The following is a 24376-nucleotide window of genomic DNA, read 5'->3' as shown; positions in this document are numbered from 1 at the left end:
TGTTTTCTAACGCAAACCTATAGCAGCTTCCACTGGCGGAGATTCTGCGGGAAATCCCGCTGTGGAATTTCTGCCCGTGTGCAGGGGGCCTAAGCCTCAACAAGGATCTGCAGGAGAAGCCTGGATCTTCTCCTGCCCCTGGCAGGTTGTAGTGTAATCCAAGGCCTTCTATTGGTAGCAGACCTAGGAATATCTCCAAGGTGGCGATTCTCTTCTTCCTTGAGGGGACTTTCCTGGTGCTGGGGGTCCCCTAAGTGGTTTTTGTTGTTTTTTTTATTGTAGTAAAGCTAAATATCTAAGTATTGTTGCGATTAGAATGACTCGCTGAATAAAATATCATTTAACCCCTTAACGACCGCCCCATCGGGAAACTATGTCCTGCTGTTGCAGGACGTGTATGGAGGGAGGTAGCGGCGCTATCTCCCTCCATACAGCGCGGGCATCAGCTGTTTATTACAGCTGACACCCGCGGGCAATAGCTGCGCTCGGCCGTTCGGCCGATCACGGCTATTAACCCTTTAAATGCCACTGTCAATTCTGACAGTGGCATTTAAATCCCCCGAACGCTGTTCGGGGGTCCCGCAGGCCCCCCCCCCCCCCCCCCCCGGTGAGATCGGGGGAGCCGTGCAGGTGTCATGGCAGCCGGGGGCCTAATGAATGGCCCCAGGGCTGCCTTAGCAGACTGCCTATCAAGCCATCCACACAGGGTGGCTTCATAGACTGCCTGTAAAAAAGCAGTATGACGTAATGCTATAGCATTACGTCATACTGCAGGAGCGATCAAAGCATCGCATGTTAAAGTCCCCCAGGGGGACTTCAAAGTAAAGTAAAAAAAAAGATCAATAAAGTTTTTTTAATTGTTAAAAAAAAAAAAGTTATAAAAGTTTAAATCAAAATCATAAAATAAAAATATGTACTTGATATCGCCGCGTCCGTAAAAGTCCGATCTATCAAAGTAGCGCATTATTTTTCCCGCACGGTGAACGTCGTGTGAAAAAAAAAAATAAAGAATGCCAGAAATACACTTTTTTAGTTACCCTGTCTCCCAGAAAAAACGCAATAAAAAGTGATCAAAAAGTCATATGTATTCCAAATTGATACTATCGGAAACTTCAGGACATCATGCAAAAAATGAGCCCTTGCTCAACTACATCGACGGAAAAATAAAAAAGGTATTGCGCGCACAAAATGACCGCAGAAAATAATTGAAAAAAATTCAATATCTTTAAAAAATAAAATAAAAGTACTACAGCAAAAAAAATACTATACAAGTTTGGTATCGCAGCAATCGTACTGACCCATAGAATAAAAATATCAGGTCGTTTTTGTTGCAATTTGTGTACTGTAGAAACAGGACGCACCGAAAGATGGTGGAATGTCGTTTTTTTTCCATTTCTCTCCGCTAAGAATTTTTAAAAAGTTTTTCCGTACATTATATGGTACAATAAATAGTGCCATTGAAAAATACAACTCGTCCCGCAAAAAACAAGCCCTCATACAGCGACGTCGATGGATAAATAAAGGAGCTACGATTTTTTAAAAGGGAGTAGGAAAAAACAAAAATGGAAAAAAGCAAAAAAGCTCCGTCACTAAGGGGTTAATGCCACAATGTGAATATGGCAAAAACAATTCAATATTTTACAAAACCAGATCGTGAAGCACATTTCTAATCTTTTGCTGATCTTTTTTTATTCTATTTTCTGTATGGCTCTGGTAACAGACATCTTGCTCAAGCTGCTGTTCAGCATTTAGAGATGCTTTACAGCAGCCTTGTGGACCATGGACAGCAGTCAGTCCATTGACTTCTATGGGAGTGCCTGACAATTTGTTTTTCTTTTACTTCTCTGTTCCACTATAAACCAGTGGAAGACATTTCTTAACAAGGCGGCCTGATCTTTAGGCCATACTGAAAATTGACGATTTGGGCAATCCAAATAGGCACAGATAAATATTATAGGGTTAAATCATTACAGGGTTAATCATTATAGGGTTAAATAATTACACACAGCTCTGGATCAATTGCTGTTCCCTGTGGCCCACATTGTACCGACCTGACAAAATTCTTGTCATTTTATACTGAATGGTGAATGTCACTAAATAATAAAATTTTCAAAACCAGTATGGAATAAAAATGTAACTCGTCCTACAAAAAAGTCCTCCTACAACTATTTCTACAGAAAATGTAGAAAGTGGAAGAAAAGTGGGTGTTATGGCCCAGAATAGGCTTTTTTTGACATGGGGAAAACTAGAAAAACCATGGGAAATTTTTTAATGAACATCTGTGGCAAAGGATATGCCTCAAATATACTCTATTTAAAGAAAAAAATCAAGCCTCTAGAAGGAGTTTTTGCTGCAAAACCCGGCATGCTATTACATCTCAGACAGATATGCAAACTGAGTTATGTGATTAGATGAATGGTCTTGCCACCTGTTTCCTAATGAATCCTAGAATGGTAGAGTTGGAAGGGAAATCCAGGGTCATTGGGTCGAACCCCCTGCTCAGTGCAGGATTCACTAAATCATCCCAGACAGATGTCTGTCCAGCCTCTATTTGGAGACTTCGACACCTCCAGTGGCAACCTGTTCCACTCATTCATCACCCTCACTGTCATTTTTTTTTTTCTATTATCTAATCTGTGTCTCCTCCCTTTCAGTTTCATCCCATTGCTTCTGGTCTTTCCTTGTGCAAATGAGAATAGGGCTGATCCCTCTGCACTGCGACAGCCCTTCAAATATTTGTAGACAGCTATTAAGTCTCCTCTCAGCCTTCTTTGCAAGCTAAACATTCCCAGATCCTTTAACTGTTCCTCATAGGACATGATTTGCAGACCGCTCACCATCCTGGTAACTCTTTGAACTTGATCCAGTTTGTCTATTACTTTTTTAAAGTGGGGTGCTCAGAACTAGACACCATATTCCAGATGAGGTCTGACTAAGGAAGAGTAGAGGGGGATAATGACTTCACGTGATCTAGACTCTATGCTCCTCTTACTACATCCCAGAATTGTTTGCCTTTTTTTCTGCTGCATCACACTGTTGACTCATGTTCAGTCTGTGACCTATTAGTATTCCCAAGTCTTTTTTACATGTGCTACTGCTTGGCTCCATTCCTCTCATTTTTTATGTATTTTTTTCATTGGTCTTGCCCAGATGTAGGACTTTGTATTTCTCCTTGTTAAATACCAATAAGAATTGATTTGTATTTACCTTGAATGTTGCAAAATAAGGAGTGTCAAGAGCCACTCAGCATCTTAGCACTTATGTGAGTCTGCATATTGGTGAAGATCTCTGCTAATGTGACATCTGTAATGATAGCAACTTCCTGCCATGTCACATCTGTCTGTTTGCGGTTTATTGCTCTGTATGTGGCCTTTTAATAAACACTTTCAAGAAGAAATCAGGTCTGGTGACTTGGGCAGCTAATGATTTTTCTAAATTAATTGATCACTGGTATAACTTTTAAATTACCCTCATGCTTGCAGTAGATGTGTGGCACGTTGCGCCATCGTGTTGAAAGTAACTTTCTGGTAATTTCTCAAATTTTTTTCATGAATTTTGTGGCTAGAGGATTTTGTCGGTCCGCTTTCTTCACTATACTCCTTCCAGAATGCCCTTTGACATTGTTTAAATAACCTGTTTGCCAGTATTCACGAACAATAACCACATGCTGTTCAACTTAATACTTGTTTGTGCGCAGAGTCAAACACCTGGTTGGCGGTCACGTCTCAATGTCACAGGTACAGCCCACCTTGTGGAGACTTGTGATGGTTCGATAGATAGGAGGTGGTTTATGAAGCGGTTTGGAACTTGTAGCAAACAATCGCAGCTTTGCTGTCATTTCTCATTGTTCTCTTGAAAAATGAAAATTGCTCTGATGGGTCGCTATGGGTAGCGGCCAGTTTTTTGTTTTGTTTGCGGTGGTTTTGAGTTTTGATAAACCTACCCCATTATCTTCATCCTTGCCAATTTTCATAAGTAACCAGACAAAAACTAAAGAGTGTTTTGGGTTTCCTAGTGAGAGAATCTCCCTGTACATGAGCCATTTATGAAGGCGTTGATGAAATAGGAGTTGGAAGTTTGGCTTACTGTTTCCACATCCCTGGTTGGGATTGGATCTCTGGTACAATACTCTATACTCGGCATGTACGGTTCCCAGTATTTTATCCTTTGTATATGGATTTGAGGAGCTGAATTGGGTATTTGTACTGAGATGTGGTTATTTTGCAAGATCATTAAAGCAAACCTGTCACCAGTTTCCTGCTGCTTCAGCCACAGGCAGCATGTTCCTGGGACAGAGATGCCCCTTTGTCCTATATATGCTTTATTCTACAGCACTTCAAAAAAACAAAACCAACTTGAAGTTTAACTCTGAGCTCAGCTGGAACGGAGATCTGAGTCAGAGGTTGGCCTTGCTGAGCTCTTCCCGTGTCAAGAGTGACAGCTCATCTCCATGCTTGTGTATCGGGAGAGTGCTGTCAGTCTTCCGGACAGGGGGAGCCTGGCACTGCCCGCCTCATTGCCTCAGAGCTCCATTCGCAGAGTTAAACTTCTAAGTTTGTCCTCAGATTGTTGAAAATAGTCTGTTATGCCAACTAACCTTTTCTAGGTTTTGTATGTATACTGCTGTTTGCATAATATATGGGGATTGGACCCGTTCACACAATTTGTACTGAGGGCAGGGCATGAAGGTTTCGGTTTCATGCGTATGGTACTGTTTGTATCTGTTAGTAAAGCTATTCTGTAATCTGGGTTAGAAGTGGTCTATACTTATATTGTATATGGCCTTTTTGCTCATTAATATGTTCTCCGTTATCGGGTTTCAAGTGTCATATTATCTTTTTATTGTGATTATTTAGCGTGCCATGTGTATTTCATGCATAGAATTTTTCTACAGTAAACTTCTAAGTTTTGTTTTTTGAAACGCCTGTAAATTTCAGAATAAAACCTACATGGGCCGAAGCGACATCTGTCCCGGGTTCATGGTTCTGCAACAAACTAGATGTATCGTTGCCATAACTTTTTATCCCGCTTGTGAAGGAGGCTGACAGTTCTTTGACATGCCTGTACTATTTTTCACCCCTCTTGTAGTGCTCTTTTCTTTAAGTAATAAGATATATTAATAGGGTCAATCCTGACGTTCTCCTTTTTTGGATAAGTTTTCTTTTGGCATATTTGTCACATAAGTGGTAATGTTTAGCGGCAACCTCCTTTTTTGAGCAGGGTAATTTTTTTTCTTTTGGGCTGCTGCTCCTGACACTCTCTAGCCTGCTGTCTCTCACTCACTGTCTCTGTCTTTCTCCTCTTTCTTGTCTGTAATATCAGGACTTCCCTGGCTTAAGTGACGATTATTATGGATCAAAGAGTCTGAGTAAGTCCCTCAGTGTGAGTGGGAAGCTGCTGTTCTCTTGGTCGGGTTGTCTGCTTGGGGGCATGTCCTGCTCGGTCTAGGAAGGGGGGGTCCTTGATACTTTGTGGCATGTTATTTCTTACCTGTATCATGCATAAAGGGATCTGCTGTAGCGTAGAGGAGTGATTAAGTTTAGACTCTCTATGACAATCGCATCACAAACCTCGTGTTTTGGAGGTTGTTTCACCGTTTAAAATCTAGTATTGGCAAAATAAAAATGCATCTCCCACGTTAAACTAAATGGGACTGTTTGGAAAATACTCTGAAGTGCGTTTTGTAATTTTATCAGCGTGTTCACAAGTCGTGGCGACCCGTCGATGCAGCATGGGGCCTTTTTAGAGATTAAGCCATTAAAGTAAAAATAATTTCCTTAATGTTTGGGCTTCCTGAGCTCTGTATGTAATGTAGATTGAAATATGTAACAAAGACATCACCCACCTATAATCTGACAGGTGCCCTAGTTTACATGATGCAAAAATAGAAGTAGTGCTGCTTCGTAAGTCTTTAAATCCTAGGAGTTTCCTGTGTTGCCGCCCTTGCCTGTATGCTATGTCGGTGCTGTGCTTGGCTTGTAGATTGCCGTGTTAACGATCACCTATTAACAGCATTCTGTCACTTTACAGAAGCCGTGACATCAAATACCAGTGACAGCGAGAGCAGCTCCAGTAAGTCACCATTTAATTTGCATGTGCTTTTATTTGTTCTGGGGTGGGGGAGGGTTCACGTCCGTACTGATGATTGTTCTCTTGCTCTGCAGAGGGACAAGAAGACACTATACTTTCATATGAACCCGTGACCCGACAAGAGAGTAAGTACTCCGGTGATTTTGTTTTCCCATTGCTTTTATAGGGCATCCGCTTCATGTACAAAAGCATCACCAAATGAGGCCACCCACAAAACGTGCTTTGTAATCAGCTTTTTTTCTTTTTTTGTGGTTGAAACTGCTGTTCTCAGGCAAATTATGGGGAGGCTTAATGAACAATTTAAAAACCGCAGTGGTCACAAAAGAGGGGGAAAAATAAAGAGAACATACAAACTCCTATGTGTCGCAATGTGACTGTGTTAACCATTTGACACTTCCTTTCTGCACATCTCTTAGCTATTCATCTTATTGTATAGAAAGCCTGTAACTCTTGGGGAAGAGAAAACTTAGTTTTACTTTGGTTGACTGCGCATGGGCAGGTTTTGATCAATAAGTTAGGATTTAAAAAGGATTTGTCCGAATCTTAAGCCCATTTACACGGGACGACTGTCGGGCAAACGCTGCCCGACACTCATCCCTGTGTCTCTGCGGTCCCTGTGCTCCTGCACAGGCGCTAGCAGAGCAGGCTGGTTCACGGAGCAGGCAGCATGGGGGCGGGGCAGTGCAGGAGATTTCCCTCCTCTCGCCCCCCCCGCCCCCCTCCATTCACATAACACAGCCACCGTTTACTACTGAACGGCGGCGGTTTAAACTGCACGATGTGCTTCATCGCTGATCGTGCAATTTAAACAGCTGCCATTCAGTAGTGAATGGAGAGGGGCAGGGGTGTGAGAGGAGAGAAATCTCCTGCACTGTCCCGCCTCCATGATGGCCGCTCCGTGAACCAGCCTGGCTTGCTAGCTCCGGTGCAGGAGCATGGGAGCGCGGAGACACAGGGAGGAGTGTCGGACTTCGTTTGCCCGACACTCGTCCCGTGTAACTAAAGCTTTAGTCCTCCAGCTGTGATTGTATTGGAGTACACTGCGACCATAGAAGATAATCAGTTAAAAAATGTTAATGCCCAACTGCAAGAATTTTTTTATTTTAAAATAAGGGGATTTAAAAAAGTAAAATAAGATTGCCCATACCCCATGACACCCATTTATTCACCAACGGTTTCTTTTGTAAGGCAGAACTTGCCGTACAATAAAAAAAATATATATTCTATTTTCAGGAGGGTATTTTCTAATTTTAATGACACTTAGAGGGTTAACAGACAGCCTACTTATGCCGCCTGTCCACGGGCGATATGTCACTTCATTATCTGCAGCGATAAGACGCTTTCTATAGACTAACTATGGAAAGCGCAGCCCAATGTCCATGAGCAGAGAATCATAGCGATTCTCCACAGTGAGCCTGTCAGTGCTCTCCCCCCTCCTTCCCTGCAGCGGAATATAGCTAGCGATAGGCCTCATGTCCACGGGCATGCACGATGGAATCCCGCAGCGGTTTCCACCCGTGTCTGCAGCCATGAGGCCAAAAATTTAATTACTCACCTGTTTGGATGCTGCGGGTCCCCCCTCCTTTGCGGCCAGACCTTCTTTTTTCTGCCCGGTGGATGTGCTCAGCATGCTGGCAGCGTGGCGTGCCCTTTTTTCTCTTTTTTTTTAAACTCCTCCTTTCCCCTGGCACAGCACAAAAACAGCTGTGGGTGTGCCGCAGGACGGATGGCCTCCATTGGCTTCAATGAAAGCCATGGGAGCCATCCCTGCAGGAGATCTGCAGGAAAATAAAGCATGTGGCGATTTCTTCCTGTGCATGCGACCCGCACGCCAGGAAAAAAATCACATCTGCATGCTTTTAGCTGCCCTACGGATGCTAATGCATCCCTATGGGCAGCAAGACGCATGGATCCCCCCGTGTGGGGGCCATGCGTGGACTTTATAAATAAAATCCACCCGTGGACATTGGGCCTTACTATTCTACTGACGTGGTGTTTTATTTAGATGTGTTCTAAAAAATACTAATGCTAATACTGTGTAACTTTGTTCTTAGTCCACTACACAAGACCAGTCATTATCTTGGGTCCACTGAAAGACAGAATTAATGATGACCTGATATCTGAATTTCCCCACAAATTTGGTTCCTGTGTCCCACGTAAGTGTGTGTATACATTTTATAGCATTACCATAGTTATTAAGCAATGTGCCCTTACTAATGCTTATTAATGACTTACTGCAGACACAACAAGACCTCGAAGGGAGACTGAGATGGATGGGCAAGACTATCATTTTGTTTCTTCTCGAGAGCAAATGGAAAAAGATATTCAGGAAAACAAGTTTATTGAGGCTGGGCAGTTTAATGACAACCTGTATGGGACTAGTATTCAGTCTGTAAGGGCAGTGGCTGAAAGGGTAAGTGTTTTGAAAACTGCTAATTAACCTCTTTTCCAATCTGTGCCATACCTTTATTACATCACTGCGGGTGAGTGATTCCCATTAAGTGAAGTAATGGTAAGGCGTAGTGATGGCGCAAACTTGGGAGCTGTGCACACACCATCACTTGCTGACCGGATGCCAGCTATATTATAAAGCCAACAGCCACGTGGATTTGAAATTTCTCCAATCTCGGCCATTTAACTTTTCTTCTGCTGCGGTCATTGACCACAGCATCTAAGGGTTTAACAGCCTATTGGCGATTTTGCTCTGGCGGGTGCTCATGTGAGGTTTTGCCATGGCAAACTGAGGTGTAACAGTGGCCTCCAAGTCTGACATGCAAAGCAAATGCTCTACAATACAGAAAACTCATTCACCTCTACGTCAGAGGCTCCATTCTAACCCCGGTGGCACAAATTCCTGGATGAAATGGCACAGCATGCTGTGCTGTTTCATCTGGACAAATGACTGTCAAATATTGGAAGCCATATGAACCCAATTATAGTCAGTAGTCGAGGATGTAACTGAACAACAAAATGGATTGGAACTGGACGGCTCAGATGTGACTGGGGCTTTAAAAAAAAAAACAACAAACTTCCAAGTAGGGGACTTGGCCAGATCATACTTGGGAGTTTTTATTTTTTTTTCTAGTGTAGTAAAAAGCCCTTTTAACAAAGAAAATACTTAGTTGTTATTACTGCATCTGTAATGACCTTTACAGTAAAAGGGAACAAATTATCCTGCATGGTGAACATTTGAAAGGGGAAAAAAATAAGCAAAAGCGTTTTTGATCAAAAGAAAATGGTCATATACACCTCAAAAATGGTACTAATAAAACCTGCAGCTTGTCCCCCTAATGACACTCCTGCACAGAACCATCTGTGGAACAAAAATGTTTCTATTTTTTACCTGCTTCATAATTTTGCAAAAAACTGTGGGGTCTGAATGCTCAGTACACACCTAGATAAATGGACTTGGTCTAGATTTCAAAATGGGGTCACTTGTGGGGGGCGTCCTATCGTTTTGGCAGCTTGATGGCTCTACAAGTGAGCAATGGGGCCTGGAATTTATTCAGTTATGCCCTTAAAGACAAAGGGTGTTCCCTCTATTCCAGGCCTAGCCATGTGTCCTGTAAGCAGATTGGTCACAATGGGTTTGTTTCTGAACATGGGACAAACGGAGGTATCCATTTTTGGGCTGCAAGTCTTCATATGTGTGCTGTACAAAAAAAACTTTTTAAAATTACACAATTGGCAAAAAATGAAATTCGTAATTTTTTCCCCTTCTGCTTTGCTTAGATTAATTTAAAAACTGTGGGGTCAAAATACACAGTAAACCCCTAAATGAATTCGATAAAGGGCCTAGTTTTCAAAATGGGGTCATTTTGTAGGAGTTCTGCATCGTTTTAGCAGCTCAAGTTTGCAATGGGGCCTTAAATGCCTTGAAGCAAAAGTTCTGTTCTGAAAGCCACCGGCTGCTCCTTTCGGTTTGGGCCCCGTTGTGCATACAGACATAAGATTAGCACCACAATGGGTATGTTTGCACATATTTGACATATTGCAGTTGAAACTGAAAAATGTAAAAAACAAAATTCTAAATTTTCCCAATTTTTGGTACTTTTAATAAATATACACAAATTCTATCGGTCTTTTTTACCACCTAAATAAAGTACAATATGTGGAGAAAAAATGTCAGAATCTCTTGGATATGCAAAACCTTTACGGAGTTATTCTATATTAAAGTGACACATCAGATTTCCAAACTTTGGCCTGGTCATTAAGGTGAAAACAGGCTTTGTCACTAAGGGGTTGAGCCTCTAACTAGGCTGTGTCTTTAAGGTGTTAATCTGTTTTCTCTTCCTTATATGAAATTTGCTCTAATTTTATTCACAGGGAAAGCACTGTATTCTTGACGTATCTGGGAATGCTATCAAACGACTGCAACAAGCACAACTCTTCCCCATTGCAATTTTTATCAAACCAAAATCTGTAGAAGCACTCATGTAAGTGAGAATTTGTTGCTTCCCTCCAATCCTCTTTGAAACCTGTTGTGATAGCGGTGTGCAGCATATGGGGTAAAGGGCATCCATCACAGAGGAATCATTTACCTGATGTAGTGTCAGCCAGTCTGTGTATCCCTTTTTTAAGCTTTGAATGAATATGCAGAAGACTGATTCATGGAAGTGCTGGGTAAAGAGGGAGCTTGGGAGTATGTATAGCAATGCTCACAGCTCCAAGAAAGATGTCAGATATCTGGAAATCTATGTACAATGTTTTCTCCTTACAAGCATATACACAACTGCTCTTACAAATGTTGCTTTCAATAGTATTAGTAGTATTATGTAGAGTCAAGTGTCAGCATTAGTATTGGGTCGTGTAAATACAAAAAAATGCACTCAAAGTTTAACCAGCTAAAGAGAGGATGAGAAATGGAAGCTACCTAAATTATAAGCCCTACCCTGAAAAAAGCCTTAGTTGCAGTAAAAAAAAAATCACCACCTAAGAGGCACTGTCCTCTCTGGCACATCTTCTTCCCTGAAGCTCCCCAGCACTCGTCTTCAGTTTTCTGCCAGCCCTTCCTGGATTGGAAGATCAAAATCCCCGCCTCCAGGAAGGGCTGGCTGTGAATGGCTGACTCATGGCGCTCGTGAACCAATCAGAGCTGGCGCATTGATTGAATGGCTGTGATTGTTCCCTCAAGCGCTAGCTCTGATTGGCTGAGCCGCACACTCTGGAACTAATCCGAGGCAGAGCTTCTTGAAGGCGGGGATTTTCAAAGTCCCGACACAAACTCGTTTTTCGTGGGATGCAACACATAGGAAGGCTCCATAGCAGAGCATGGGCTACAAAAAAAACGCAAATCGGGGCTGTATACAGCATGCCACGTTTTGTAGCCTCGCAATTGTTGCAGGCTACAAAACATCGCTCATGTGGAAGAACCCATAGGAAAGTATGGGCTCTACATACATGCGATTTTGTAAAATCGTGAGAAAATGCGGCCGAACTCACAAGACAATTTGTGGTTCAGTTTGTATGACCTCCTTTTCATAAGTTTTGAATAGCACAAATTTCTGGTGTTTTTAATGGGTTTACTTTTGAAGAGACAAAAAAGCCAAACTCAAATCCAGTTTTTTCTATTACTTTTAATAGGGAAATGAATCGGAGGCAAACGTTTGAACAAGCCCACAAGATGTTTGATAAAGCCACCAAACTGGAGCAAGAGTTTGGAGAATTTTTCACAGGTAATATGAAGTTCTGACTGTTTACACGTAACTATTAGCACTCAAAATGTGTTCAAACAAAAGGATTTGAGTGATGATCGTTTTGTGTAAATGCAAAAAATAAAAATAAAATTGCTCACTATTCGTTAACTTGACATTATCTGTCCACATAATAACTACTGCTGGATCGCTGGCTTCTCGTTCTGTGTAAATGCTCAGCACTTCACATAGAGGTTGAGTAGAGGAGCCCGCAATCCAGTGATGAGTCTTTCTGTCTGAACACTGTGCACGATTGCTAACATCCTTAGCGGTGACATCGGCGCTCGTACAGTCGTTTAGCAGACTGTCATTCCATGTAAAAGGACACATTGGATGTCAGCTGAGCCTACCAATCTCTGTGGGACCAAGCAAACATCCATCGTGTGTAAAGGTGTTCCAACGCTTCCTGAAAACATACTGGTAAGGGGAAAAGCTGTAAAGAAGGATGGATGGGGCGGCTTAGATTTCAGCATGTTTGATCCTTCTCGCAGGAAGTAAGCCACTGCCACAGGTGTCTGACAACAACTTATTCCCCTCTTCCCATTGAGAACATATGCATGCTATGCCGAGCATGCTTGTACACTGGGAGAAGCGCTAGCAAGCCAAAAGGTGGCACACACTCCTTACACATGTTAAGCTATGCATAAAGTGTCAAGCTTACATGTTTAATTTATGACATGCACTTTACTTTTTATGTTGCTCAGGAATCCCCTCCAAGCTTTGTACACATCTGTGAAAAGTGTATCAAAGTAGTATAGTATGCTCCCAAAAAATCTGCACCAAATTTATGAGCCACTTGTACCACTTTTAATGGTTCTCTTTTTAGTCATCTGTAGCAATTTTGAAAATGGCGCATGTAGCGAGTGCCTCCAAATTTACTAAGGATTTATGTAAGTGAACGACTGCGGTTTACACTGAACGAATCGCCGTTCAATTTTCTGCATGCAGAAACTGAACAATTCTTGCTCAGTCACTGCATGCGTTTATACAGGACAACTATCCTCCTGTGTAAACGGCCCTTAATGTAATAACCTGGAAATTGGTTGTCTGTTTGCCTCCTCCAAAGAACAATCAATCACTAGGACTCCCTGTGTGATGAAACTGCATGGACTGTACAACACACCACACTCTCTTCAGTGGTGGGGACAAAAACTGCCAGTTACAGCTGATTAGAGGCTCCTGTCACACAGTTATAATGAAGTAGATAACATCTTATTCTCCTTGCCTGTATACTTAGCAATTATTACACTCTCTAGCTTGCTAAATAAAGATTGTCCTCTCAGCAGGCAGAGATGGTACTGGCTCTAGCTAGTCATAAGACGATGCATCATATTGCTAGCACAGCACAAAAGAAGGTAAAGCAGTTAGAAATCTAAAAATCAAGATTGCGTCTAATAAGTTTCAGACAGGAGGCTGCACTGAATGGAAGTTCAGTAAGTGTAATATGCATAGGAGACTGCCAGAGTGACAGGCAATTGAGTGAGGGGAAGGCAGCAATAGGGAGGGAAGGGGGGTTGGATGTAGAGGTATTTTCTAGTTTTCAATATCTGTAGTAAAAAAAAAATCCTCTTGCTATTGCCTTCTGGAGTACAAAACGTGATCAGTCAGAAATTGAAGCACTGTTATAACAGTGGCCCTTTATGACCTACTGTAATCTAGAGGGTGATGCAGATTGTGTGCACTGTGGTTTATTATTGTAACACTTCACTCTCTCCTTTCACAGCCATTGTACAGGGTGAGTCATTGGAAGAAATTTATAACAAGATCAAGCAGATAATTGATGATCATTCTGGACATCACATTTGGGTGCCATCTCCTGAAAAACTCTAAATATTCTACTGGACTGCTGTTATCTGTCTACAACCCTCCGCTACCCATACCCCCAGAGAAATGGAGTGGGGTTCAATGTGCAACTGCCATCAAACACAGAAAAAATGTCCCCTCAGAGCCCATTGGACTCCACAGGTTCATGGAATCTGCAACTTGAGTGTACTTACACTGACCCTTTGGGGAATATTATGGGGTCAGCAAGGAAATCCTGTCCTTACTTGACTGGGGCAAGAACTGACTTAAACACTTAGATTATGAAATGCAAAAAAAGGGAAAAGAGCAGAAGAGGCCAAGTCCTCCCGTCTCCAAATAACCCACCCTGTCCCTGAAAGTCCCCATCCCTGCTGGATTGGAAGAAGGCATATTTATATACATATATATATATAATGTGTGTGTGCGTGTGTGTGTGTATATATAATTTATATATGATTATATATATATATTATATATATTTTGGCTGTGATGGGATATTTGTCCCTGCTATTCTATTGTTTGTATTGATTTTTTTTTTTTTTTTTAAAGTTCTCTTTTTCTGTGATGGGCAGAGCTTTAGGCTCTGTTCTGGTACTATATGGCCTACCCACCATGGCTGCAAGTCAGAGGTCTGGGTAAAAGGTAATGGTACTTCTGCTACATGTGGTTGATCCAGCCAGCACCAAATATACAGAAGAGTTCAGCGCAGGCTCTAGCTGCCTTTTTGCAGCTTGTCAAGAATACAAGTTTCTCCTAATGCACATTATTGTTACTTTCACCTAATAGAAAACTGACAGTGCACATAATATGATTTTTTTTATATATATATACTGTATACAAAGGCAAGTAGTCTTTCATCCTTAATATTTAAGAACTCTGCCTACGACTTAACTGACATGTGAGCCAAATGAAAGCTTCTAAAAGGAAGTGATTCTCTTGTATAATAGTAGAAGAAACTTCTCTGACGAGCTATAATCAGATGGTACCTTTTATGACTAGTCTCCCTATACGCCTGCAGCCTCCCTTGGTGCAATGCTGTGCCGTGGGCCTTCATGTACAGGTCTTAAATATATGGCGCTACATTTTGTTTTAAGATTGGAGAGCTTTTCAGTCTTTACCATTCTGTAGATTTTTGGGAGTTCACCCCTGGGGGTTTGCACGTGTTCTTATTACTAAGGTGTGCATGGGAACGCTTCCTCCTTGCTGGCCTATTTATGAATCTGAGGACCAATTGTGGTGACACTGTTCCAGGACTTTTGTTGCTAACGTGAGCTCAGAAGTAGTCAGTTGTGGAGAAGGGAATGTGAGAGACGGGAGTCTGACTCTTGAAAGTTTGCATGAGAATGTTTGGAACTTTATTTTTTTTTTTTTATGCTTTGTGTCACACTTTTTTTTCATGGTAACTTCCATTTTTTTTTTAAATTAACGGGTATTAAATCCACTTATTCATTTACATTAGAATAAATTCATTTGTTGGTTATTTTAGATCACAAACCAGTGAATTTGTACCTGAATACTCGTGAGCCTGGAAAAGGGGGCAGAAGGGTTTAGTTCTAATGTTAAGAAACCTACACAACTTAATTTACAGATTTTTGTTTTCTTTTTAAATGCAGCAGAATAGAATAACTGATCTTGGGCTCAATTTTTTCATCTGCAATCTGGTACCAAAAAGTCTGTAAAATGAGTGTTTGGTTTTGTGGGTAAAGCCCTGTGCAGTAGGCATCAGTTTGGGCTGTCAGACAGTTGCTTGTAGGTCTGCTGCAGGCAGCACATCACTAGGCTTTCGGGTTTTTTATGGTTGGAGCGCTATTTGTATGTTGAGGCTCAGTGTCGATTGTATTCAGCAAGTTTTCTTCACCTGTAGTGGAAAATGTGCTTTAATGATGGATATGAAAGGATATTTAGGTTTGTGTTTTTATTTGTTTTTTGGTTTTTTTTTTTAAACACTAAAAATGATGCTGTCCTAATTTTACATCTTTTGGTGTGAACATTCGGTGTACGTGATGAGCTGCTTAAACTTCGAAGTGGTGAGCCAAAAATTTCTTCTTGAAGCTCAGTGTGAAAACTAAACGCTCAGGGTCCCTTTTCCATGTAACGGAGAGCACGATCTCTTCACTGACTTGGAACAGACATTGCAGGACTCGGACAACATGGACTCTTTTGTCCTCCTTTGTTGGAGATACTGGTGCGCTGTAAACCAGCTGGCCTTTCTGGTTTTGTCCTGCACTATCAAGTAGTTTGAAGTTTGGGGTCGTTCAGTCCTAGGGCTATACATTGTTTGCTTATGAATGACAATGCTGGGTTAATCATGGTGGCTGACGGACAATGGAAGAAGTTGGAGCTTTAAGGTGGGTGAAGCAGGAATGTCTAAAATCGGAGGCTCCCGAGCTGCTGGATTGGGGATTTGCAAAGCTTCTCCTTTCCTCTTTTAATCCATTTTTATTTAAATGTTGCCACCCGCTTGTTATCCAACAGCATGAATGGGTTGTGAAGAAGGTATGTTATGGTACGATTTGTATAATGGGATTTTAAATGGCAAGTGGGGTGGCTGGTACCAATGTGTGATACAGCCTTTTATATAAATATATATATCTTTGTCCCTGCCTCTCCCCTTCCTAATGTAATTTACAGCAGAGCAGAAAATGGTACGGAATCTGATTGTTTTAAGAGATGCTGATAAACCCAGGAGGCACATATATTTTTTAATAAACGAAGTTGCAATGATTTGTGACCCCACTTGTTTTTTATTTAAATTGTGTTTGTTGTTTTTTTGTTTTTTTTAAGTCTCACATCAACTTTTGTGGCAACACTTGTAAGTCTGAGGTTAACGCAGCACAGAATGATACGTTTCTTACAGTTCTGTGTTGAATCGAGTCGAAATAGCTCCCCTATACTAATGCCCTATGTACTAGTATACCTAATGTATTACTCTGAGAACACTGTGGCATGTGGTTTAGGGAGGTAGTCTACCCTAGAAGCAATGATGCACATAAAGCATCATACAGCAACACATGGCGTCCTTACAGCTCCATTATACAGGGGTTGTTCTGTTGTGTGCAACAATTATACCTTTTTATGATCACTGACCATTTTATAACAAAATGATATATTTTTTTTTACTAAAGCATTATTACAAATTTGGCTTCTGTTAAACTGATTGGATATGAATAGGGTGAAGGTTTCTAACTGAAAATGTGACCCAGCACTATAACGGTAAGCTGTTGTAAGGCGGAAGGGTCTGGACGCAGCCCTTTGGTAACTCTGCTCCAGCACAGTCTCTAAGTCTTTTAAGGCATGTTAACACACGACACATTGGTTGCAGATGTTTCTATGGCTTAAAAACCAGTCCATGCATCTGAATGGGGGGGGTTCCTGCTGTGTGCATTGATTTCTGCCTATCTCATTCAGATGAATGGAAACAAAAAAGAACCTGGGATTAATGCCTGGTTTAGACACTATTATCGCTCAAAAGATGTCTCTTGAGCAATAATCGTGTGCATTTAGCAAGGTGATCGCTCAAGTTTTGAGTGATCACTTTGCGCTCCGAGCAGGGTATGCAGAAGACAAGCGGTGCCACTTCTCTTATGCAGCCAGCTGTTCTCTTCTCGGAGCACTCAGCTGTTATACAGCTGAGCGCTCTGAGTGGGGTATGCAGAACACAGCTAGACCACTGTGTTCTTCATACCCCGGCTGTTCATGGAGCGCTCAGCTGGTATACTGCTGTGTGCTAAGTGTGGACTGCTGTGTTCTTCATACCCTGGCTGTGTTCACTGAGTGAGATACTGCAGCTGATCAATAGTATCAGCTGTATTGCGCTGTGAACTCCCTGATAAGGCTGATCGTTCTTTCAGCATGCTGAAAGAGAACGATTGGTGATTAGTTGACTTTTAAAACTGCACGATGTCAGTTCAGTTAGACGACAATTCTCGCTCAAAAGATGGCTTTGAGCGAGAATTGTCGGGTCTAAATGGACTTTAAGGAGCCACAGGATAATCAAAAAACAAAAGCGCAAGTATGCAGTGGTATGGGCTTGATTACTTTATTTATTTATTTTTCTATTTATAATGCCAGCAAATCTGTTTCAAGGCAATAAACGCCTCGTCAGTAATGCTGGGGACGCTGCTCAGGTGTAATATAAAGCGTCTGGACGTATGCCAGAAGAGTCCCTCAGTTCTCTTATGACTTATGTCCAGTCACTGTAGATTACACTGACCAGTGTTCCCAGCATTACTGAAGAGGCATGTATTTGCTTGCATCATTAAATAAATAAACAAACGCCACAAAATACTTGAACTTTTTATTTTTTAATCTGCTTACTACCAATGTTTTTGATTCACCATTACAGGACTGCCGTTAACCTATGATGGCTGTACCTACCACTTTACACACAACTTGTTTGAGTCCCCAAAAAATGGAGCATTCTCATTCCGAACCTTTGTTATACTTCTGGGGTTGCTCCACTCCACTTATCTAAAATGTTTTATTTAATAATCTATCCCAATGAATGGAACAGTTGCAGGAAAATGTCCAGCATATCCACAGTGCTTGTACATACCATAAGGCCTCATGTCCACTTGCACGAACGGATACCACTGCTGAATCCTGCAGTGGTATCCGTGCGTGCCCGCAGACATGGAGAGGAGAAGACGACCGTTTCTTACCTCTCCGGATCAAGCGCGGGTCTCCTCTGTGCCGGACGGATATTCTTTCTTCAGCATGGCGAATGCATCCAGGAGCGCTGAGCGGCAAGAGGTGCAGATCTCCCGCGTGGGAGACACTTGCAGATTTTAATAATTGAAATCCACCTATTGATATTGGGCTTTACACTTCGTGTTTGGCAAACTTGTTTTGCAGTTTCTACTGCAGCATCATCAGGAACCTGGGGCACATATGAGTGGGGTGGAAGTGTATACAATGAAATATGCAGGAGACCTTTAAGGTTACATTCTCACACATCGGAAATGCTGATTTTCTTTGGCAAAATCTGCAGCATTTCTGCACTTTAGTGTGGATTTTGACTAACTGCTGTGGATAATTAGGGCTCCCGTGCTGAATCTAGGTACTAATAGCGACTGTGCTTGGCCTATGGCTTTTGGAATCACCTATGCATATTAGCTTGTAGAGTTGTGGCTGCTGAGCTTTGCCTATGGCTCTATGATCTGCCTTTGACTTATAGCTTCTAGGCTCTGCCTATGACCTCTTTACTCATAGCCTCTGTGTTGGGATGCTGGTCAGTGACCTCTGATTTTGACAGGCGATCTTCAGTGGAAAGACAATAGCTGAAGCCTCTTTTTCCTTACCACACATCAGTAAGGTATCCATGGTAAAGAATACCTTTGAAAATCTGAGGTAAGACTGTTTTGATGATTGCCAAGAACAAGATGACAAATAGATGGAGTTTGCAATTAACCTCTGATGGGGAATTTTTATATAAGAATCCATCCTCCTGAAGTTCTTTTATACTTTTGGAACACTTATTTTTTTATAAGCTATCTACATGGATCCTCTTAACTTTAAAACAAAATTCTAGCTTGGAGTTCTTGATTTTAGATTCATCCTAATTACAATATATTGAGGTAATACTGTAAATGGTGTGCTTCCTTTCTGGGAATCTTGCTTCCTAAGAACAACATCAAAAGTGTGTTCCATAATCTAGCTGGCCTCAATATAGAAACCAGTACAAAGAGGGAAAGTTGGCTCCTGGGGCCTAAAAAGCGGTTAGAGATTCCAAATTACAGAATACATATATTGCTAACAGCTTTCATCATCAAAAGGAAGTGCCAATACTTCTGGGCTACAGGTCAGTGAGTTTCACTGATACTTTATTGGTGGATGAGTTATTACCAGAGTATTACTTCAGGCTATCGACCCTCCATAGTCATTTAGTTTAATCTCACTGGTGCTGTCATAGGCGTAAGGGAAACCTAAGATTACTTACCAGTAACCAGTTGTCTATGCCCCATAACAGCACCACTAATTTCCCCCTTCCCTACTGCAGTATTTAACTTTAGAGTGTATTATTTTTTAACACAAAGTATAAATGTCAATAGAAAGGCATAGGCCTCACTTATTCCATGGATCTTGCTATAAAACTGAGGAGGTGAAGGGTGTTCCTGCCTTTTAAAGAGATCGGTGAGGGTCCTGTCTGGATGGGAGTCGGTCTCTCACTGGTGATGTCATGGGCTCATGGAAAACGGATTACCAGTAAGTAAACTTATATTTCTCAAAGACCTAAATGTTTTTCAAAACCATATATAAAAATTGTACAAACACAAGCCCTTGTGCCACTCCATCAAAGGAAAAACAGAGATATGGCCCTCATAAGACTGGGATAAAAAAAAAGCCACATCCTGAGGCTGGACTCACATGACCGTTTATACGCTGGCCATCTGCTAGAATGCATTGGATCTAATGCATTTATTCACAAGGCCCAGGTAAATTGCTGCGTATGTACTGTCTTGTGAATCCAGCCTGAAGCATAACTTTTCATAGCTGCACCCTTCAACTTGACCATCTATTACCGTCTGCACGATTATGTATTGTGTACGCCTCTCACTGCAGTGTGGAGTTTATACTTCCAATCAGATACACTCTCTTGATACACTCTTGATTTTTTTAGATTTCCCCCTGCTTTATCTTCCTTTGAGCTTTGTTTTTAATCTCATGATGCCTCAGCACAGCATTATAGACTTATTACTCTCTTGACTGGTGCAACGCACTCCGTAGTTATCGTAGTCTGTGTGCATTTTTTGTGCAGCCCCACAGTCAAGACTACAGTGGGCTATGCAAATATATCATAAGGCAACAAGTGTTTAATGCTGAGTAAATCTGTACATGGGGTAACTATAGCCCTGTGTGTAACTATCCTGCCCTTATATTCCCCTAAATAGCTGATCTGTGCCTGTTTTACACCCCATCATTGGGCTGTGGAAAAGGGCCAATTTGCCTGACTAATAAGGAAATGCATGTTCATTGGCTAATCAATGCTTTTCAGCAATCAAATCTAAAAATGCTCGCTGGTTGGCTATGTCTGTGTAAATGCTGAAACTGACAGCTACTCGATGGTGATGAAAGCTCCTAATTATGATCGTACATACCCATAAAATGAATTTTAATAGAATTTTAATAAAATGAGTTCATAAATTTTCTAATAACTAAAGTAATACTAGCTGAAAAGGATATATATTGTAGCAATTCACCATATATTTATGTAACAGTGCTTAAAGGCCAAATCAAGAATTTTTTTTTTAAAACACCTTTTTTAGAAGGTTTAGCAAATAATTTTTTTTTTTTATATTTTCAAGCATTTCCAAATTATTTTTTCTTTTAAGACCAATCAAATGCTAAAGTGATTTTGAAGGGGTCTCTATATTAGAAGCCCTATAGAAGTCTTTATATTTTAAGGACTGCATGCTTCGTAGTATTCAAAAGTGCATTTGGGAACCTCGTTGGCCCTTTATGTCCTTCAATGATCCTTAATAATGGTTCCGTGTAAAGCCCCATTTACACTGAAAGGTGATCGCTCAAAAATCGCTCTGATAGTGGCTTTTCTGTCCGGAACTTGCACATATGGGAATACTCCCAGATACTAAAATCTGCAGCGTCCTTATTTCTCACTGCATTTGGACACATGCTGAATGGCAGTAAATTTCCTGAACTCTCATCAAATTTCTAAAGGTATGAATACACCCTAACAATCTACCCTAGTCCTTCTTGAGGCCCCTAGTCCTTTAAAATTTAGACCCTGCAATACTTCTTCTGTATTTCTGTTTTAGATTGGCACTCTGGCAGTGCCTAATAGGCTTCAGTGCATAGCAGACCTGGAGACTGTTAGCAATCCATCAGCACTCTTTGATTAACCCCTTGAGTGGCAGGTTTTTTACCCCCCTGTCAGAGCCACCAGGGCAGGTTTTTTAAATGGCCAATTATTTAATTTCAATAAATTTTCCATTCTCGTTCCAAGAGCCATAACCTTTTCATCTTTCCATTGACACAGCCATATGAGGGCTTGTGTTTTGGGGGATAAGTTGTATTTTTTTAATGGCATCATTTGTGGGTTTATATAATGTATTGCATAATTTTTGTAAAAAAAATTATAGGGAGATTAGGGGAAAATAAATTCTGCCATTTCTTTTTTTGGATTTCATTTTTACGGCGTTCAGCGTGCAGAATAAATAATTCTCTGAGTCAGCACGATTCCGGTGATACCAAGTTTATACAGGTTTTGTTTTGCTATTTTTGTACATTTAAAACATTTTTTTTCTTAAAAGGTTTGCATTTGTGTCCCCACATTCCAAGAGCCATATTCATGTTATTTTTCCATTGCCAGAGCTCTAGAAGGGCCTGTTTTTTGCGGGATGAACTCTAGTCTTCATTCATCTAATTTTTAGGAACATGTAAAGTTTTGATCGCTTTTCATTCCATTTTTTTCTAGGGGCAAGATTAACAATCTAATTTTGGCATGTTTTTTATTTTTCACTGCATTCTCTGAGCAGTATAAATAATACATTAAAGTAATTCTACAGGCCAGTACGATTATGCCAATACCAAATTGTAATAATTTTTCTCTTTCGCTTTTTCACACTTAAAAAAAATATATATATATATATATATCGGTATATAAATTTTTTTTAATCGCTGCATTCAAAGACCCCTAGCATTTAATTTTTTTTCAACGGAGCTATGTAAGGGTTTTTATTTTGTGGTATGAGTTGTAATTTTTATTAGTACCATTTGTTGATCCATACAGCATTTTGATCACTTTCTATTCCGGTTTTTGTATGTTGAGAGAGGCTAAATAAGCTATTTTTGCCACGTTAATTAATTAATTTTTTTTCACACCATGCAGATTAACCCCTTCCCGTTCCAGTATGTACATTTATGTTCTGCAGCGTCAGGGTATGTATGAAGAGAGGTCACGGCATGACCGCTCTTTATACAGAGTGGGTGTCAGCTGTTTATTACAGCTAACATCCGCGGGCAATCCCAGCTATTAACCCTTTGCAATCCAAATTTGGATTCAGGCTTTCCTAGGGGGCTTTCTCTTTCTGCCATTTTACAATAGCTGCTTTACAATCTGCTGGCTAGAGCCAGTACTGCAGTATGTGACATGCTGGAGAGGCCCCCGACAACAGAGCGGCAAGTAATATACAGTAAGAATACCCTGTCGGATGTCTACCGACATCGAAGCTATACAGGCTTCAATCAGAATGTTGGAAGACGTCAGACAGTGGCTTGGAAAGGGTTAACCCTTTAAATGCCGCTGAAAATTCTGATCCCGTACAGCCCCCTACTATGTGAGATCGCAGGGAGCCGTACAGGTGTCATGGCACCCGGGGTCCTTCTGAAAGGCCCCAGGGCTGCCTTAGCAGACTGACTATCAAGCCGTCCCCATGGGGTGGCTTGATACATTGCCTGTCAAATCGCAGTCAGGCGTAATGCTACAGCATTTCATCATACTGCAGGAACGGTCAAAGCTTTGCTAGTTGTGGTCCCCCAGAGGAGCTTAAAAAAATAAATAAATAGAACAATGAAGTTTTATTAATTATAAAAGGTAAACAAAAAAGAATAAAAGTTTAAAATCGCCTCTCTTTTGCCATAGCTATAAAGTCTGATCTATCAAAGTAGCACATTATTTACCCCACACGGTGAACGTCGTCCGGAAAAAAAATAAATAAAAAAACCAGAAATGCACCTTTTCAGTCACCCCATCTCCCAGAAAAAATGCAATAAAGAGCGATCAAAAAGTCGTATGTATTCCGAATTGGTACCAATGTAAACTACAGGACATCTTGCAAAAAATGAGCCCTCGCACAACTACATCGACGGAAAAATAAAGTGTTTGCCCTTAGAAGATGGTGGCAGAAAAGAATGTTAAAAAAGGGAAGGGAGGAAAAAAATGAAAATGTGGGGGGAAAAAAAGGGGCTGCATCATTAATGGGTTAAATAATGTACTAACTTCCTTCTCTGGGTCATTATGAATGCAGGGATACCAAATGTGTAATTTACTTTGTAAAAAATGTAAAAAAACAAAAGGGAGATGGGTGGGTTTTGTCATTTTTTATTTTTTATAATTTCTAATAGATTTTTCTTTTACTTTAAAATTTTGTCTCTTTAGGGGACTTGCATAATTCTTTTTCTTTTATTCTCCTACTACTCTGTTGAGGCATAGCAGGGTATAAGACAGGCTATAAGCCTCCGGGTGCCACAGAGACCTATCGGGACCCCCTCATCACATTGCAGGTCCAATGGTGACTGAGGGAGCCCCCTCTCTCTGTCAGCCCTTCACATGCTGCGGTCGCACAGACTACGGCATGTAAAGGGTTAAATAGTTGCAGATCACTGGCAGACCCGAAGGCTATAGTCAAGCGGCCGGGTGCCACAGAGACCCACCAGGACTCTCTGATCACATTATGGAAAGTCCGATGCTGCGGTTGCACAGATTGCGGCATGCAAAGGGTTAAACAGCGAAGATCACCAGCTCACAGCCGATCACCAGCTCACGGGAACGATCGGCCAGCTTCTGACAAGCCGATTGTCTCCGGGGCAACCTGGAAACCGTGCAGGAGTTTAAAAAAAAGAAGCAGGAAGTTGCCGGCAGATCGGTTATATCTTCCTGCTTCTTTAAAAAAACAAAAAAAAAAAGTCCTGCACTGTTCGCTGTGGGACTGTCCAGGCAGAAAACAATGCCACAGCTTATGGCATTGTGTTCTGCAGATCCCATAGTAAAACATAGCCTGGAAATCTTCCGGGCTATATCACTAGGGGCAGTGGATCTCGTCTCTGAAAAT

The 24376-nt window shown here is 41.3% G+C and overlaps 1 protein-coding gene across 9 annotated transcripts in view; it reads left to right on the top strand.

The window, feature by feature from the left end:
- DLG3 (discs large MAGUK scaffold protein 3) overlaps positions 1–16310 on the top strand; it is a 206781-nt gene extending 190471 nt beyond the window's left edge. For 8 of the 9 annotated variants that reach the window (XM_066580902.1, XM_066580905.1, XM_066580907.1 and 5 more), the window contains 7 exons: positions 6031–6072; positions 6165–6215; positions 8145–8246; positions 8331–8503; positions 10417–10526; positions 11674–11765; positions 13507–16310. In XM_066580902.1, coding sequence (XP_066436999.1) covers positions 6031–6072; positions 6165–6215; positions 8145–8246; positions 8331–8503; positions 10417–10526; positions 11674–11765; positions 13507–13613 — 677 coding nt within the window. In that variant the 3' untranslated portion in view covers positions 13614–16310. Of the gene's footprint in view, positions 1–5322; positions 5369–6030; positions 6073–6164; positions 6216–8144; positions 8247–8330; positions 8504–10416; positions 10527–11673; positions 11766–13506 lie in introns of all 9 variants that reach the window. The other variant, XM_066580911.1, reaches the window with a different exon arrangement.
- The last annotated feature ends 8066 nt before the right edge of the window (positions 16311–24376 follow it).

Source organism: Eleutherodactylus coqui, chromosome 10, assembly GCF_035609145.1.
Source record: "Eleutherodactylus coqui strain aEleCoq1 chromosome 10, aEleCoq1.hap1, whole genome shotgun sequence".
Taxonomy (NCBI): Eukaryota; Metazoa; Chordata; class Amphibia; order Anura; family Eleutherodactylidae; genus Eleutherodactylus; species Eleutherodactylus coqui.
The sequence above is the reverse complement of the archived record's forward strand: the minus strand, read 5'-3'. Positions and strand labels throughout refer to the sequence as shown.